The following is a 16,862-nucleotide window of genomic DNA, read 5'->3' on the forward strand; positions in this document are numbered from 1 at the left end:
ATAAATAAAACATGCTCAAAGTCACATTTAGTTAATGGCAATTTTTAGATCACTGTTCATTTGGTTACTTCACACCCCCCCCCGTCCAGTATATATATTTGTGTGTGTGTAAGTGCGTGTATAATATATATTATACAAAACACACATGTATAATATATATGTATGAATACTTATGTATCAAATGTAAAATAAATAATTTAATATAAATTATTCATAAAATATATCATTTAAATTTTTAACTAGGTGTTTAAGTCCTTCTTGTATAAATTAAGTAATGCCAGGGTATAACGGAGTAAGAAACAACCTGCACATCCAGGTAGCCGAACAAAGGTGAGTGTCTCTTCCACTCTTCCTGTCCATCGTGTAGATGTGACTAGCTGAAGGGTCTGCTCCCTGCTGGCAACCTTTCTCCAGGCCCAGCCTGAGAAGCAAGCCACTCTCTGGACCATTACCAACCAAGGTAGAGGAAAGGGTGTCATGGGGAAGTGTACCCCACTTTTGAGAGTCTGCCCAGAAGGGACATGAATCCCTCCATTAACATGTTATACAAGTCGAAGGCTGATTTCCAGGGGACCAGAAAGTACCATCCTCCCATGGGGGTGAGGGCAGGCAGACCCTGCGGGACACACTACTTTTCTCCACTGGGCTACAATGAACTGGTCTCCAGTGAGACTACTAAAGAGGAAAGGCAGCAATGCACTTGCCAAATGATCTTAGCGTGTGACAAAACTAAATGTCACCATCAGAACAACTCACCAATCTCCAGTGAGACAACAGTAACTTCCCTAAATGTAGGCATTGAGAATTCTAGTTACGTCTGACATTTATTTTTATAGTGGAAGAGTAAAACATCCTATTATTTTGGTGGCCTTGAAAAATCAGTGAAATTGGTGAAAACTAAAGAATAGAAAGGTTCCTATTCGTACACGCACGCAAACACACACATACACACACACACACACACACACACACACACCCCTAGTTAGTCTAACTAATCTTTTACAGGCTGACTGTAAGTTCTATGAGGGCAGGAACTGGTAGCTGACCTCTGTCTCCCAGCCACTTTGTACTCAGTAAGTGAGTATTTAGTAAATGCCACTTATTCCAACTCTGAAGTTTAATAAAATTGCTAACAACCCTGAAAACTTCTATGTGTTTTATTTTATTAACAAGGTGTTTTTTATTATTCCTTTCTCTCTCCCTGAAACAATTCTTTTGGACAAGGTGCTTACCTGTCACCTGTAAAATGGCAGGGCCGTATCTCCAAGGTCCCTCTCACCTCTAAGCTTCAGCCTCAGGCTTTCTTGTGGCTCAGGTCTACGAAATTAACACGTGCAAGAATTTCTGATTTTCCATTCAATTGCAGAAACAGAAAAGCAATTTACCTTGGATTGCTCTAGCCCTGTTAATCATTTTTAACCTACAATATTCTCCCCCTTGCAGACCCTCTAGATCTACCATCACCTAAAATGCCACTTTGAATCTAACTTCTGGGGACTTTCTCAAAAGTGATCTGCTCCCTTTCACAGTACTTCTCTTACTTAAAGACAATCTAAAGGAAGTAGTTTTCCTGGCCATTTTGAACTCTTCGTACACAGTGTCCATTTGTTTGGGGTGGGGGGTGAAATCTCAACTAAAACATGAGAGAACACTTTAAGACTTTCAAAAAATTTCTCTGCATCTATATTCTTTGTGAAGAAAAATAAACTGATACCATTCTCTCTCTTCAGTCTCTTTAGTTGTTTCCTAAGAAAGCACGCATTCTATCATTTGTTACAGTTTACTATGGACAAATCGGTCAGACAAAACTTGTTGACCTCCTAATGCTCCACCTCCTTCCCTGGGCTTCCTCCATCGCCAGCTCAGGGTCTGTTCATGCTCATCACACACACGTCCCATAACCGAGAGGTAGAGCCTTCTCTTTCGGCTCTACAACAGGGCTGCATTTCTCCCCAGCAGTTTTTAATTGGTTAAATTCAATTCTATGCCTCAAGAATGTCAACCATAATAATGATAGGGTATAATCATGAGCTGTGGTAAACATCTGTCCTTTTACATTATTCCATATTTGAAATATACTAATTTAACATAGGGTCTATCACGGTATTCAATGCATTATGACCTCTGGACCAAAATCTCTCAACAAATAGATATGCACACACAGGCCATGAGCCAGAATGAGTTGGATAGAGAAAGGAAGGGAGAGGTGAGAGGAAACCACACCTAAAAAGTGGCAGTAGCACTATTTAATCAGGAAGGCTGAGGCTGCATTTGCTAATGCCTATAGTAGCCACGCAGGCCCCATGAACTGGTGGGTCAGGCTTGGTGGTGTCGGCGTGAGCTGAAGACCCAGTGTCCTTTCCAAAGGGGACAGTGATCACCCTGCCAAATGCCAGCTTGCATGAAAGCACACCCAATTGGCGAGCACTTTCCATTTTTCAAAAGAAACACAAAATTCACATTTTATATATGAAATCTCCTGATTTTTAAATGCTGCTATTAATTCAATTAGAAGAAATATTAAATAAGCCCCACAAAACCACATCTGTATCCTGAACTTGGTCTGCCGGCCACCAGTTGAAACCTCCAGGCTAGTGTTTCTAGTTATAACTATTCCCTGAGACAAGTGGTGACACCTTGGACAAAATATTTAGTGTCAGTTTTAAACCCTTAACATGGGCAAGGCATTGTACAGAGTCCAGAAACCTCCTACAGGATCCCTGTGCAAAGTAATTAACAAACATCTCAACAACGCCAGAAACTGGCATTCAAAACGCGATCCTGCTTTTTGAGCATTACGTAACCCTCAACCCTAGAGATAAGGAAGAATACTAATAACATATACTACTACTAAGAATACTAATGACAAACGAAGGCCTCAGCACTTTGGTGTCAGCGTATGATCCCTGAAAAAGAAGCTGCTTTTTTCTGTTCTGCCAGAGATAGGTCTCAACTCAGAGTCAAATGCAAATAACTCGACTCAAAGGGAGAGGAAACCTGGAAAGCCTGCCACCAGCACCGCCCAGGAACCTCGACGGGGTTTCTGAGGCCACTGACTCCTACGTCTCAGAAGCAGGTAATGCCTGCTCACAGCGTAAAATTGTAAGTGTGTAAAAGGACAGACATTTGAAAGACAAGTCTCCTTCTAATTCCTGACCCCCAGCTACCTAGCTCTCCTCCCCAGTGACAATTCTTGTGTCTTCTTAAAATATATCTTTGGAAGAGCTGTTGAGTGCGTGTACATTGAAATGGGAACCTGTTTTAGACATGCATGTTCTTAGAGAATTTTAGGATTGGAAGGGATCTGGTTCAGCCCTTAATTCACAGCTTCCCTTCGCACTCTTTCTGCATACAAACCTCTCTATGGATGGAGAAACACTTTCCACTTGGAGGCAGCTCATCCCACTTTTAGATAACTCCAGTAGTTTACAAAAGACATTTTTTTAAATTCTGAAATCTGCCACTCTGGTGTTTCTTCCTCTTCAATTCCTGCTTTGACCTCAAAGGCCAGAGAAAACAGGTGGTCAGATGCCTTTTGCCTAAAATGGAACTTAAAATATTTGAAGCCCTCCCACTGTCACCCTGCCAAATAACCCCGGCTTCTCCTCCCCTTCCACAGGGTGTGTGGTTTCAGGGGATTCACTGCCATGTTCCTTCCAGAAAGGATTAAAGTCTTATTTAAAATACTCAGAAACTTCTTCAAAGAGAACTGCTCATTAGAGGAGGGGAAAAAATTTCCGATTTGTGGCTAGCAAAGTAATGAACAGCCTGTGTTATGAAAATGGGTGGACCACAGAAGATTTAATACGGGATGTACTACAGTCTCAGTGCATACTTGGTGTGCACAGATGCTTTATGTAGGAATTTGGGGGCCAAGTAGAAATTCTGGTTGTACCTTCTCTAAAAAGTTTCCAAGATATTCTGAAATAGAATTTGGGGGCCTCAAGTCTCCATGTGTCTCAGGTCTGGAAGAGTGGCAGTATGAGAGTGACGAAGGACGTGGCCAGGGTTTGAGTTCAAGGCTGGCCTCATGACTAGCAAGGATGCTTTGGGACTTTGGGCAAGTTATTTACTTAACCTTTCCCAGCCACAGCATCATCTTGCTATAAAAGGCAGACAAAAGCGTAACCTAGCTCATTGGTGGTCAGATAAGCTAATTTCTGATCAGTACTTAATACAGTGGAGTCAAGGCTGCTCCTGCTATGCCTGTGGTGGTGGTAGGGGCAGCTTTTGCTTGGGATATGGCCCAGGATGTGACGTGGGATCACTTTTTGCAGAGGCTGGGTGCCCAAGCATCCTGTCTACAGGGCCCAGTCTGGGCAAAGCTCCGTTCTCTCAAGAGGATGTCCTTTCTGTTAGCTCAGCCACACACTTTTTTTCTTAACAAGTAACACATTCATGAGTACACTCCACTCCACGTACCTGTCAAAGAGCATAAAATCATCCTGAATGTCACCCCTCACATCACAGGCTCAGAGGAGAAACTGAACCTTCACATACATGTCCCAGGAGGATGCTGAGCCTCCCCGTTCCTCTCCAGTCACTGGGACCAACCCCGTATTGGATCGTGTGCCTGAAGTGTCACCCTGCCTCTTCAAGTAATTGTTCTCACAAAGCTCTGCTTCTTGAGATGCCATGAGGTCGTATGGAAGGATGCACTATGAAGGTTGTTGCTCTCTCCTTTTGGGAGAGTCATGGGAGAAATCCCTGTGCAGTCTTAAATATTTGATGTAGCTTGAATAGCTTGGTGTTTTAATGGACAGTATACACGTGCTACCACACAAACGTTTCCTTGACAATGGCTTAGGGCCCAGTCTGTGGCCCTTGTGGAGTAAATGCACAGAATTTCTGTGAGCAGATCCGCTACGAGACGCACCCTTGGCTGCATTCTGTGCCCCCACCGCTGTGTGCCTCGGTGTCCTTCTCTAGCAGGTTGTCCTTTCCTGAGGTTGTTTCTTTACAAACCACTTTAAGTCCTCGTTTGGAGCGTGTGGAGTGGACCGAAGCCACAGACTGCAGAACGTACACAGCCCTCTTCATCCAGGGGCTGGATGAGTTCAGCAGGCTCAGTGGTCGTCCTGATTCATTAAAACAAAGAAATAAACACAGATGACTCTAAACTTACAGAAGTCTCAGGTTCCGTGGACTTGCTGCCTGGGAAGGAAAGATGCAAAGTTCTGCTCCTCCCACCGCAGGAAAGGTCCTGCTTTAACTCCATTTACTGTAGGTTTGTGATTCCTGCTTAAACAGGGGAGACCAGAGCTGAACCGCCTGAATGTCACAGTGGACCTGGTGAGGAGAGGGAATCTGGCTGTAGACAGGCAGAAGACATCTGTCCTGTAGGCGGGCTTTGCTGAAGGAATTTAGCTTAAAAAGTTCCTGCAGGGGCTTCCCTGGTGGTGCAGTGGTTGAGAGTCCGCCTGCCGATGCAGGGGACACGGGTTCGTGCCCCGGTCCGGGCGGATCCCACATGCCGCGGAGCGGCTGGGCCCGTGAGCCATGGCTGCTGAGCCTGCGCGTCCGGAGCCTGTGCTCCGTAAAAAAAAAAAAAAAAAAAAAAAGTTCCTGCAGCCTGAGAAAGCCAAATTTCTTCTAGCCGAGTCCTTAGTGGTCTCCCTGGCTTTTCTCCTGCCTGAGTTACAGCGTGGTTGTCTCTGGGCAGAGGGGCACCTAGCTAGTGTTTGTGCTGAGGCTTGATTCTCAGCGCTTGACTTTTTGAAGTGATTTACTGCATGCATTTGCTTTTCAGGTACTCCTGGCACATGAAATGCTGCGGGCTCCTTCGGTGCCCATGCACTCGTTCAACACACATTTTCCCAAGGCTAGTCTCTGTGTCAGGAGTTGGGTGCCCTTATTTCAGACGACTTCGAGGGTGCCTGACGGGATCCGAAGGACCCTCGGACTTGAGAGCGCATCTCAAGAGGCCAGGCACCCACCGCATCCACGCGGGCGCGGCTAACTGCCTTCTTGGAGGCCAGGCCGCCGCTGACCCCCCACTGGGATGCCGGGGTGCTCAGAGGAGTTGGGGGCCAGAATAAATCGGTGGTTTCTCCCTAAGTACCATCATCCGGCCTTGGCCTAAGGCTCGGCCAGTTTGCCCGGAGCTAGAACAAGTTTGCTCGGCAAGTTGAAGGGAGGAAGAAGGGAAACGGGAACCCTGGCATAAAAGTGGCTCGCAGTAGGCTGGGTCAACGAGACAGCAGGCAAGTCCGCGGGGACGCGTCCCGAGGGACAGCGCGAGGAACGCCCGGCTCGGCAATGAACTCCCGAGGCCTCGCTCGGCTCCGCACGCCCCCTCCCCGGGCACCCCGCTCCCGGGGCCGCCGCTGTCCGCCTCCCCCTGTCCTGCCGGCCGACGCTCCTCCCGCCGGTTCCTCCTCCGCTAGGCGCGCCGTCCGCCCCTCCTCCCGGTCCCTCCTCCTTCGGCTCGGCCTCCCAGCGCCCCCGCCCCCGCCCCAGAGAGCTAGACATCCTGGCGGCCGGCGCAGCGCGCAGCCTCCGCCCCGGCTCGGTGCGCACGCCCGCGGCCCCGCGCTAGCCCCGTCCGCCCCGCGCCGCCGAGCCCCGCGCCCTCTGCACGGCCGCAGCTGCGTCCCGACCGAGTGCGGAGCCCGGCGCGATGCGACGCTCCGAAGCGGGCCGCGCCGTGCTCCTGGCGCTGCTGGCCGCGCACTTCCAGGCGAGTCCGGCGCTGGAGGAGAAGAAAGGTAAGGCTGCCCGCGCCAACGTCCTTCCCGTCCTGGGCGGCCGCGCTTCTGCCGGGCCGCCGAGGAACGCGCGCCTCGGTTCCGGGCGGCGGGGCACCTCGGGCGCGAGGCGCGGCGGGCCGAGGAGCCCGGAGCGTGGCTTTCCCGTCCGCTCTCCTGTCCTCCGCCGGGTGGAAGCTCTGGCGAGCGCTTGGTGCGGGGCGGGTGCGTCCCGGCACGTGCGTCAGCAGTCAGCCCGGGCCCGGGGTCCGAAGAGAGGCGCGGGGTCCATCCCGCCCCCTCGGACCTCCGGATCGGGAGCGGCCCTCCGCACCCGCGCCCCGCCCCCGGGCCGGCTCTCCGACCCCGCGAGCCCTCCTCCCGGCGCACCCTTGACCCTGAGAGCTCGTCCCGGACACGAACCACCTGTGCTGCGCGGCTGGGAGGGCCGCCCCTCCCTTCGGCACGGCCTGTCCGCGGCCCCCCTGCCGCCGCGAGCTGCCCCCGGCCGTCCGCGCCCTCCCAGACGGTGGGCTCTCGTGAGTGGTGGCTTCCCGGGACTCCCGAGACTCGTCCCCACCTGCAGCCTTTGGGCCGCGTGTCCGCGCTGCGCGGTGGAGTGGACAGAGCGGTGGGACCGGCCTCGGCGCGACAGCCGGGTCCTGGTGCGAACGCCCCAGGGGCGGAACCCTTCCTGGCCGGGGCCCCGCGGTTTCAAAACAGGACTCACAGCAAGCTTTCCTCCTCAAAATCCAGAGATTTTTCTCTTTGGGATGTGTCTTCTAGCTTTTTGAAAAATTTGACATTAGGCCAACCAAAATATTAAACTTAACTAAAAAAAAAAGGATTGATGTCCATGGTTCATGTGTGCCCTGCCCAGACCCAACATGAGCGAGTCTGGCTTCGTGACTACCGACCATAAAGTCACTTGACGCGAGAAACATGCCTCAGAAGGTTTAATTGCACAATTTCAAGATCGAGCAGCCCGGGTTCCGAGAGTCAGGTCTGTACTTGCTGTTGATGTCACTGGCACAGGGAGTTGGGTTTGGGGCTGAGCGCCTTTGCTGTGGGAGCGCTAAGGCGTAAAGCAGTGGTTCCCAAACTTGGTTGCAAATTAGAATCACTTGGACTTTAAAACAAAACAAAACAAATGATGTGTGGCTCCCACCCGCAGACTTTCTCATTTCTCTGGGCTGGGGTGAGATCTGGCATCTGTATTTTAAAAAGCTCCTCCGGTGCTTTTGTTGGGCAGCTGGGTTTGGCAATCACTGGCAATGGAGGTGGAATCTCTGGAGAGATTACCTGCCCATTTACAAAGCTCTTTTGGAACATCTGGAGTTTTAACAGTCTTGCAAAAATATGGGAACGAGGACGTGGGGGTGATTTCAGTAATGAGGGATTAGTCTTTTCACTGATGGGCTCCCCTACTCCATGCTGTGAACCCGGGAGGCTGTGGTCCTGCGCCTGAATCAGTTGACAATAGGGTTCTTCTAGGCAGGTGGCAAGGGGACCCCATCCTTATTTTAAGTGAAACTCTTGGAGTGCCTCCAAAGCATCGCTTTTCTCACTCCAGAAATGTTCCCAGCTCCTTGCCGTTAGCCCTTTGAGCACTACTGTTAGTGCTTGGCGATTTGTTTCTAAGAAATATATAAATACCACTTAATTTGCCTGTTACTCCCGTGTTTGTTTAAAACAGAATCCTCCTGGATAGAATAAATGAGAGTAGGTGGGCAAATGTCATTGGGTTAAAGTAACATAAAAAGACCAAAGTGTAAGGGGCAGATTATTAACAAAAAGTGTGAAAGACCCATATCAATCAAATTTGGTCAGTTCTGTTCTAGAAAATGTACTCATTTTAGAGAGATTTGTTTGGTTCTAAGATATGGTGTCTTTTGTTCTTCCTGCACTTGGTCCTGTCAGACACCGTTTTAAGTGTCCTCTTAATCCTTGCATTGACCATACGAGGTGGGTCCTCTCATTATATATGGGGAAACTGAGGTACAGAGAAGCGACTTTCCCACAGCCAGCAAGAGGCAGGATTCAAACTCAGGGCTTCCCCCAGCCCCTGCCTGTGCTGTCCTGTGTGAGTTCTGGTTTTGGGGGAGCCCTGTTGGTATGTGTGATGTAGGAAGCTGGCAGGGGAGGAAGAGGACCGGGGATGGGGAACCCACCTGGCGCGTGGTCTGGATTCCTGCTGCCCGTCCTCAGGAGACACCTTTTGTGGAGGAGCTCGATCCCCAAGTGAGCAATGACCGTGGAGATTGCTGGATGGATGTTGAGCAAGCCCCTTGCTCTTGCAAAACGGAAAGGTGAAGGCGCTACTCCGGAAGTGATCCTGGGTGGTATTCCCAGCCAAGCCAGCCTGCCTGGCCCCTCCTCTGAGGACATCCTTGGTTCAGTAGGTCTGGGCTGTATTGAAGAGGACAGACTCAGGGATTCCAAATTGTATCCAGCGTGAACCCTCCTTCCTCTAAGGAGACCAGAGGACTGCCACTCAGTACTGGCCTGGAGGCCAGGAGCCTGTGTCCTTATTCCCGCTCTGTGTGAAGGTGGACATGTCCCTTGCCAGCTCCAGGTCCTTGAGCCCTCATTGCTCAATTCAACGAATATTTATGGAGTGCACAGAATGTGCCAGACTTTATGAATTAAAAGGGGCAGGGGTAATCTTAATGGTTTCTGTTGTTGCTTCCAGAGTGGTTCTTTGGACCACTAATTACGTATTAGTAGATTGCTTTTCAGATCTGAAAAGGAGACCAGCGTCTGTGTGTCTGTCATCTGTCCACACCCGGGTAGCTCCGTCTAGCAGTAACAGGCTGATAGCTCCCATCGGCTTTGGACTGCCATTTCAGGCTTCAAATGCTTAGTTTTATGGTCCATAGATTTTCAGAAACTTATTCTGAAGTTTGAAGAAGGCGGTTGCCAGAATCCATTGTGCCGTGTCATTAGACTTGGTCCATGTGATGGCACTAACATGTTTTAAAATGTTTTTAGAGGTAGTGTCAATAAAGAGGAAGAATTCTGCCCTGTTTGAAAAGAAAATACTCTTTGTTTTTCCTTTGATCAAAGCTCCAGGACCAGCAGCTAGTGTCTGAAACTTTCTTGACAGGAGTGGCAAGCCAGCTCTAACATTAAATTGATGATCATGGTGTTTAAGAGAAGATAGCCCCATGCCGGTGCCCCAAGCCCTGATACGGGGGCAGGATCAGAGTGTTGCGGACACACGGCTTGTTGAGGGACACCTAAGAAATCGGCTGGCACTCGCCCTGTGGCTTGCTGTGAAAGTTGTGCTTGTGTGTGTGTTTGTGTTTTCATTTGGACGTAGTATAGTAGAAACGGGCTTATGGTTTCACCAGCAGAGGTATGTTTTGAGAAAGGGTCCAAGTTCTAGAACATGGCTCACCCACGTGTTGTTTCCTTGTGGACACAATTTAAAAATTATATTATGCCCCTCAGATTTCTGCTGAACAAATCCCATTTTTGTTTTCTTCTGTCACTTGTGGACATTCGAAATTATGATAAGAAACATTTTTGGTCTCAGTTCATTATTACTGGCTTATTTCTGAACCATCAACACACATGGAACAGAACTTACATCTTAGCTTGTTCTCGTAGGTCATTCCCGTTTGCATCAGAGCTTCTGCCCATACCTTCTTTTTCATCTCCCTTCTAAAAGCTTGTCTTTTCTGAGAAAATTCCAACAGTTGTCTCTTTGCACAGCATCTAAGAATAGTCTGCCATCCAGCCCATGGGCGTAAGCAGGTGAGCTTGAATTCGGGCAAGGATCCAGGCTTTGAGACTTATGCCAAATAACCGGTTTGACGGAAATTTTCACATTTTCAGAGTCATCAGGTCCAGCTTCCTTGCAACAGGTTTAGATAGAAACACTCGATTCAGTTGTCTAGAAAGTTCCCTGAGCCAGCTGGGGCAGGAGGGGTAGCTGGGGCCGGCGAGCAGTGGTGGCTTGTTTACTTAGCCTCATTAGAAGCTAAGAACTGGATTTGACATTTTAATCTCCGAAGACGCTGAAGTATAAGATCAAATGTCTGACCCTGCTGACTGAGCATCTGTGAGTTGCATATGCTTAAAATAAACTTTACTCCTACCAAATGTCAGCAGCTTTTGCTTAAGAAGGGCGTCTGTGAAAGCTTGAGTGTGGGGTAGAGTTTCCTTCTCTGCCCCACATTATATCCCATTTTGGTGGGTTCTCATGGAAAAACCCAGAGTCCAAGTATCTTTTCTGGCTCTGTCTGGAACTTGTCATTATCAAGAGTCTCAAATTGCAATTTAGTGGACTCAGGGTTAGGTGAGAATGCCTTGTACACAGTTCTTGTTATAGCCACAATTGCACCTGTTACTAGGGGGCCAGCAAACATGGCCTTGATTTAGTTCATTTAATTGAGTTTATTTAATTATTATTACATAAGTTAACCACTGTTGTTCTTCCTTCGAATAAAAGGATGAGTATTGCTATGTATTACAGCCTTGGTTTTTATTTGCCTTTTTTTCTTTATGTTCGAGCCATGGTGACAGTTTGTGCTGTTCCATCCCCATTTTGAACTCTAGGAATAAATCTGACTTGATACTTGCCCTTAAGTGTCTAGAAGTCAAGTATGGGAAGAGAGATCTATAGATAACAAGTGTGAAAATGTCACAGAAGCGATGATAGAATTCCATGCAGGATAAAGAAGTCTTCTGGTATTTAGTCCTTGCTTTGAATTCTACCTGGAGAGGGGGCCAGGTATAGCCCCAAATGGAAGGGATTACTCGTTTGAGCCTGCGAAAAGCTATGGGTATTTCCCCAGAGACTATGATGTATGATGTGAAGGGCATTCCGAGAGAAGTGCCAAGAGTGGCAAAGTCCTGAAGAGCCCTGGTGATTCAGTGTGATGGGAGGGGAAGGGAGAGTTGCCGAGCCTCCAGTTCGCGGGGAGCTATGTGTGAAGGGAGGGGCACCGTGGAGTTCGAAGCTAGGAACTGGCGTGACGTGTTTGGTGTTTCGGAAAGATGACTCTAGCAGGATTGTGGGGGATGGATTATAGGGGCAACGGTAGCACTAGGGAGATGGGTGACTCCTGCAGGTGAAATGATGTGGCAGGACCAGTGAGGTTGCAGAACAAGAGACTCGGGCAGATCTGGAGGTAGAACTGATTGATAACTGTGTGTAACGAGTATAAGAAATGGAGAATCCCAGGATGCCACACAGGCTTCTGACTCGGAAGCCTGGACAGATATAAATCCATTCACGGAGGCTGCAAACGCTCCAGGCGGGATGGAGTTGATTGGTGGGATTTGCAGCGCTCAGATGGGAAAAGTCCAGGAGGCAGTAGAGCATACAGGTCTGGAGCCCAAGGGAGCCGTGTGGCCTTGAATTGTTTTATTAGACGTTTCAATTGCAGGCATTGTCTTTGGCTATAGGACAGCTCGCCCCAGCCTGCTTTGTGCTCACGGTCACCGTCCATACTGAGCCTGGCCAGGTTGTAGATCACCAGCTGCTTTTCGGACTAGGCTGCTATGGTGAGCAGCCTGACCGGGGCGGTTATCAGCAACTGACGGATAATACATCGCGCATCGAAGTACGGTGGGAATTGTATTTGTGTACCACTGCACATCCTCAGATGGGAATCCGCCGTGTCTTATTTAGGACAGCATCAGGTTACTTGGTTTTGTACGTTAGTGACTGAACCAAAAAGACCAGGAGGTGACTCCTTTTTTTTAAAAAAAAGCAGCCTTTCCACTTTGAACATTCCTTAGAATCACCAAGGAGCTTCTGAAAGAGAGGGTGCCTTGCTGCACCCTAGGCCAGTCCAGTCAAAATTTCTGGAGGATGGAACACTGGCACATACTTTTGAAAAAACTCCCTAGGGCGTTGTGATGAGTGGAGTAAGTGGTGTGTATAGCTTGCGGCAGAGAAGAAATTTTGTCTTTGTTCTCTGATTCCCATGTTTTACTCATTACATCAGCTTCCTCAGGAGTGAGGGGCTGGTTTATATTTCGTTAATAAATGAGTCTCAGAGTTGCATTTTTTTCATGAATTGATACATGAGAAGTCTACTACAGTGGCTCTCAGAGTATGTCCCAAGACAGCAGTAGTAGCGCCTTGAACTTAAGAGAAATGCACATTCCTGAATCCCCAGCCCGGACCTCTGAATGAGGTACTGGGGGTTGGGGCCAGGGTTCGAGAACTGCTAACATGCTGCCCGCAGGCCTCGAGCTGGGTTCTGGGTACACACTCGAGGAACGCGGGAACTGTGCTCGGCCTTACTGGATGCACAGTTTGCAGGGCTGAGCTGGGGGCGGGGGGCACGTGTAGCACAATGTCTCATGATAGACGTGATGGGGGTTTCGGTGGGAGCCCAGAAAAGGGGTTGTGTCTATCTCTGGGACAGCGGCAGTGTCTCAGAAAGAGGACATTTAGCTGGAGCTCAGAGAATGAGGTTTTTGCCTGGTCTCCATGCGAAGGGAAAAGAGAGAGATGATACTGTGGCTGGTAGTCCTGCAGCAGGCCCGCCATGGCTGGCCACTTCATAAATGCACAGGTGAAGGCTTTAGCATTTCCTGGTTCCTTTTCTGAATGAGCATAAGGAAACTTACAATGTCAAAGGTAAAGTGCCCGAGAGCTGACACATTTTATATTTAAAAAATAAAATGGTCATTTGGTCATCTTCTTAAAAATTAACCAGATATGAAGGATTGAACTAGAATCTGGATTATAGTTCATAGTTTTAACATTCTCCCCGATAGCAAGATTTGTCCCTAAAACTTGTTGTGAATAAGAAAAATGACTTCGTCCGATCCTTTATTTAACTCCTACTACAGAAAGCAAGGAGAAAACGGCAACAAAAGTCTGCATAATTCTAGACACAATAAATACATGTTGAATCACATTGAACTCAGAAAATCTCTCAAATTAATCGAGCCACTATCACTTATGAATTAGAAGACATCTGTTTCCTGATTCACTGTTGAAAATTGCACAGGTCTACCTGTTTATTTGCAGAGCTCATTTGGAAACAACCAGGCAGATTTGTAACAGGGGATTAATGACTGCGAAAGGCTCCCTTGTGCACTCATGCCTGCCTTTAAGTGGAAGGAAATATGGAAGTGGTTCTAGACCACTGTTTACTTAGCAGTTGTTTTAAGAGCATTTATGAAGGATTTTATTTTGATCGCAGAAATGTGATACCTGAAGGTTTTTCTGCTATAGACGTGCAGGCCTGCACACGGTAGATGATGTCATGATGGCCTTAGCAGTTGTAGACCTTTGCACATGCTATCATTATGACCACTTGCTGAAGTTCCTTTCTTTTACTCTAGGTTTTGGAGAAAACTGATGCATTGCATATAGTCTCTCAGTTTGACAAACTGAATGTATGTGAAAAACTGCATGCTTTAGTTTCTTTGCCCTCAGTCATAAATTCATCTCTACTTTAGTGTCTGGAATAAAAACAAATCATTTATTGAATCTGTGCAAGTCCTTAAGGACAGGCAAGCGTTCCCAGAAATCTCTTATAATTGTAAATGGGATTTCAGAAAGTTTTGCAAAAAAAATTTTTTTTATATCAGAAACCTGGTTTTACTCATTTGCCAGCACATGTGGAATACCTGAAGTCTGTAGGGAGATTTTATTGCCATACCCTTTCTGCATTTATGCAGTATCTCTTAGTTCATTCGTATGTATCATAAGCTAGAGTAGATGGCTAAAATTGTGCTGGACAAGATAAATTAAACTATTTTAAGTTTCTTCCAGTACTAACTTGTAAGGTCCTTTCTTTTTTTTTTTAACTAAAGTATACTTTAACATAATATTAGAAAGTTAAAAAATTATCACCTCTTTTCACAAGAAAAGAAAAAAAACACCCCACTACTTTTGATGAAGTCCAGATGAATGACAGAAAAGCAAGAGGTGGTAGTCTAGTCGAAGCATTATTGTATCACCTGTTGGTATTTAAGGTATTGATTTTTAAATACAATGCATTTCAGAACTTTTTCTTGGCTTTGATTTGCTACAGAGTTAATAGAGAATGAGAAACCTTTCCTTACAGTTACTTCCTGATTTCTTTCTCTTGCCATTTCCTGATACTTTAATAGACTTTATGCATGGAACATATTTATGAGTGAGAATAATGTATTACCTTAATCTGTCCTCCCTCCCTTGCCTTCTTTGCGTCCTTCCTTTCCTCCTCCCTTTCTCTCTTTCCCCCTTTTTGGAAGCTGTTATGAATAAGCGTTTGCAGAGAAAGAAAACTTCGACAAAAGATTGCAGTGAAAAACTTTGACGAGTGACTGCAATAATACACTATGTAATTTTTTTAAGTTAGAAAGTATCAAAGACATTCAGTATTTATGATTTTTTTGTACAAATAAGCGTATTCTTGTATCATTCCGTAAAAGTGGTGTTGCTGAAGTTTTCCTTGGTATGTAGCTTAATGTATTCCCCCCCCCCCCAGTAATCTGTTGTTAGTTACAATAGGAAGAGAAAACAGATTAGAATCTACCTTCCTAGTTTCAACTTCCAAAAAACAACTAAACCAGATGGTTCTGAGCCTCCTGCCAGCTGGAACTGTCTATGAAATTAAAAGCAAATCTAAATGCATGCAAGATATATATTTAAACATGTCGATAATAAACGTATTGTCCCTATAATTTAGATGCTAAAACATTGATGTCATAATAATAATAATGACACCTTGCATTTATACATCACTTCACAGTTTACAAAATGCCTTAATATCCATCTTTCCCAGGCTCCCAGCAACCCAACGGGATGAAGATAATTAGCCACATTTGAAGGTGCGGGATCCAGGCTCGCAGGGGTTCTGCAGTTTGCCCATGGTTGCTGGGCTAGTCAACACTAAGGTGCCGAGAGCTTTTCCTGCTTCACAACACACGCTGTCTCCCGACATGTGTGACACAGGTGACACATCTGACATGGGTGACGCATCTGACACCTGTGACATCTGACACGGGTGACGCCTCTTACACGGGTGACACATCTGACACGGGTGACGCATCTGACATGGGTCACACATCTGACACGGGTGATGCATCTGACACGGGTGACACATCTGACATGGTTGACACGGGTGACACATCTGACATGGTTGACACATCTGACACGGATGACACGTCTGACACCTGTGACGCATGTCACACGGGTGACGCATCTGACACCTGTGACACATCTGACACGGGTGACACATCTGACACGGGTGACGCATCTGACACGGGTGACACGCTGTCACCCGTGTCAGATGTCCCGCACACTCTCCTTACCCCTCCTCTGAGACGTCCCTGGTTCTTCGCTGTTGATGCTTCCTATCATTTTTAGTCCTGCTTGTGAATCAAAAAACTAACATAGAGCACTCCTCAACATTTCTGTTATACATCTATTACTTGTCTTTAATGCCCCTCACAATTCCTGCTCTGTATTGTTCCTTTCCCACTTTTCCTCTTGTTGTGAAGTATTTTTTGAGAGTTGTCTCTTATATATGTGTTGTAATAGCCCGTTGCATAAGATACAGGCATTGAATTTATGAGCCTTGAAGACATTTACTTTAGAAATTAAAAGTATAACTTTATTTTAAAGAGTCGTAAGCTTATGTAAATTTGCCAGACCTGTAAATACTTGAAGAAAAAATCAGGGGAGAAAGCACCTTGATGTAGCAGTTGGGTCAGTTCACAATGCGTGTGGCAAAGTGTGCTAATTTACTTACACAGTTGTGCAAAGAATCGTATTCTGTGATTTAAATGAAGCACATACTTCAGTTCACTAGGGTGTGTAAACAGCTATGATGAAAAGAGACACACTTAACAAACAGTGTGCTCTCCAGGGATGCTCACGTCTACGTCATACCCTTTAGACAAAGCCATTCTGGCAAGTATCATCCTTGGAAGTGTGGACTTAAGGAGAATTTATTACAAAAATGAAGCTGTCCCGCTTTGAGGAGCTTTGTCGGTTAAATGGATGGAACAAGGAACATGACGGTGGGTGGGCCCCTCATTGATGGAGAGACACCTTTCCTCAAAGAATTTCCGGATACAGTGTTCATTCTCCTCCATTACAAAGGAAAGAGCCTTTTTCAGTTATTGTTTATTCCTAACATAGTGGAAACTTTCAGTACTCCAGCAGAAATTCCCCAAGAGCATGTTTATATTTCATAATTATCAAGTGAAATA

General features: G+C 46.8%; 1 protein-coding gene across 3 annotated transcripts in view; it reads left to right on the top strand.

The window, feature by feature from the left end:
- The first annotated feature begins 6,505 nt into the window (after nt 1–6,505).
- The window catches only part of EGFR (epidermal growth factor receptor), a 188,152-nt gene continuing 177,795 nt past the window's right edge, over nt 6,506–16,862 (top strand). For all 3 annotated transcript variants that reach the window (XM_029234455.1, XM_029234453.1, XM_029234454.1), the window contains exon 1: nt 6,506–6,707. In XM_029234455.1, the coding sequence (XP_029090288.1) occupies nt 6,620–6,707 (88 nt within the window). In that variant the 5' untranslated portion in view covers nt 6,506–6,619. The remainder of the gene's footprint in view (nt 6,708–16,862) is intronic.

This window comes from Monodon monoceros, unplaced genomic scaffold (assembly GCF_005190385.1).
Source record: "Monodon monoceros isolate NGI ecotype Baffin Bay Population unplaced genomic scaffold, NGI_Narwhal_1 Super_Scaffold_2, whole genome shotgun sequence".
Classification (NCBI taxonomy): Eukaryota; Metazoa; Chordata; class Mammalia; order Artiodactyla; family Monodontidae; genus Monodon; species Monodon monoceros.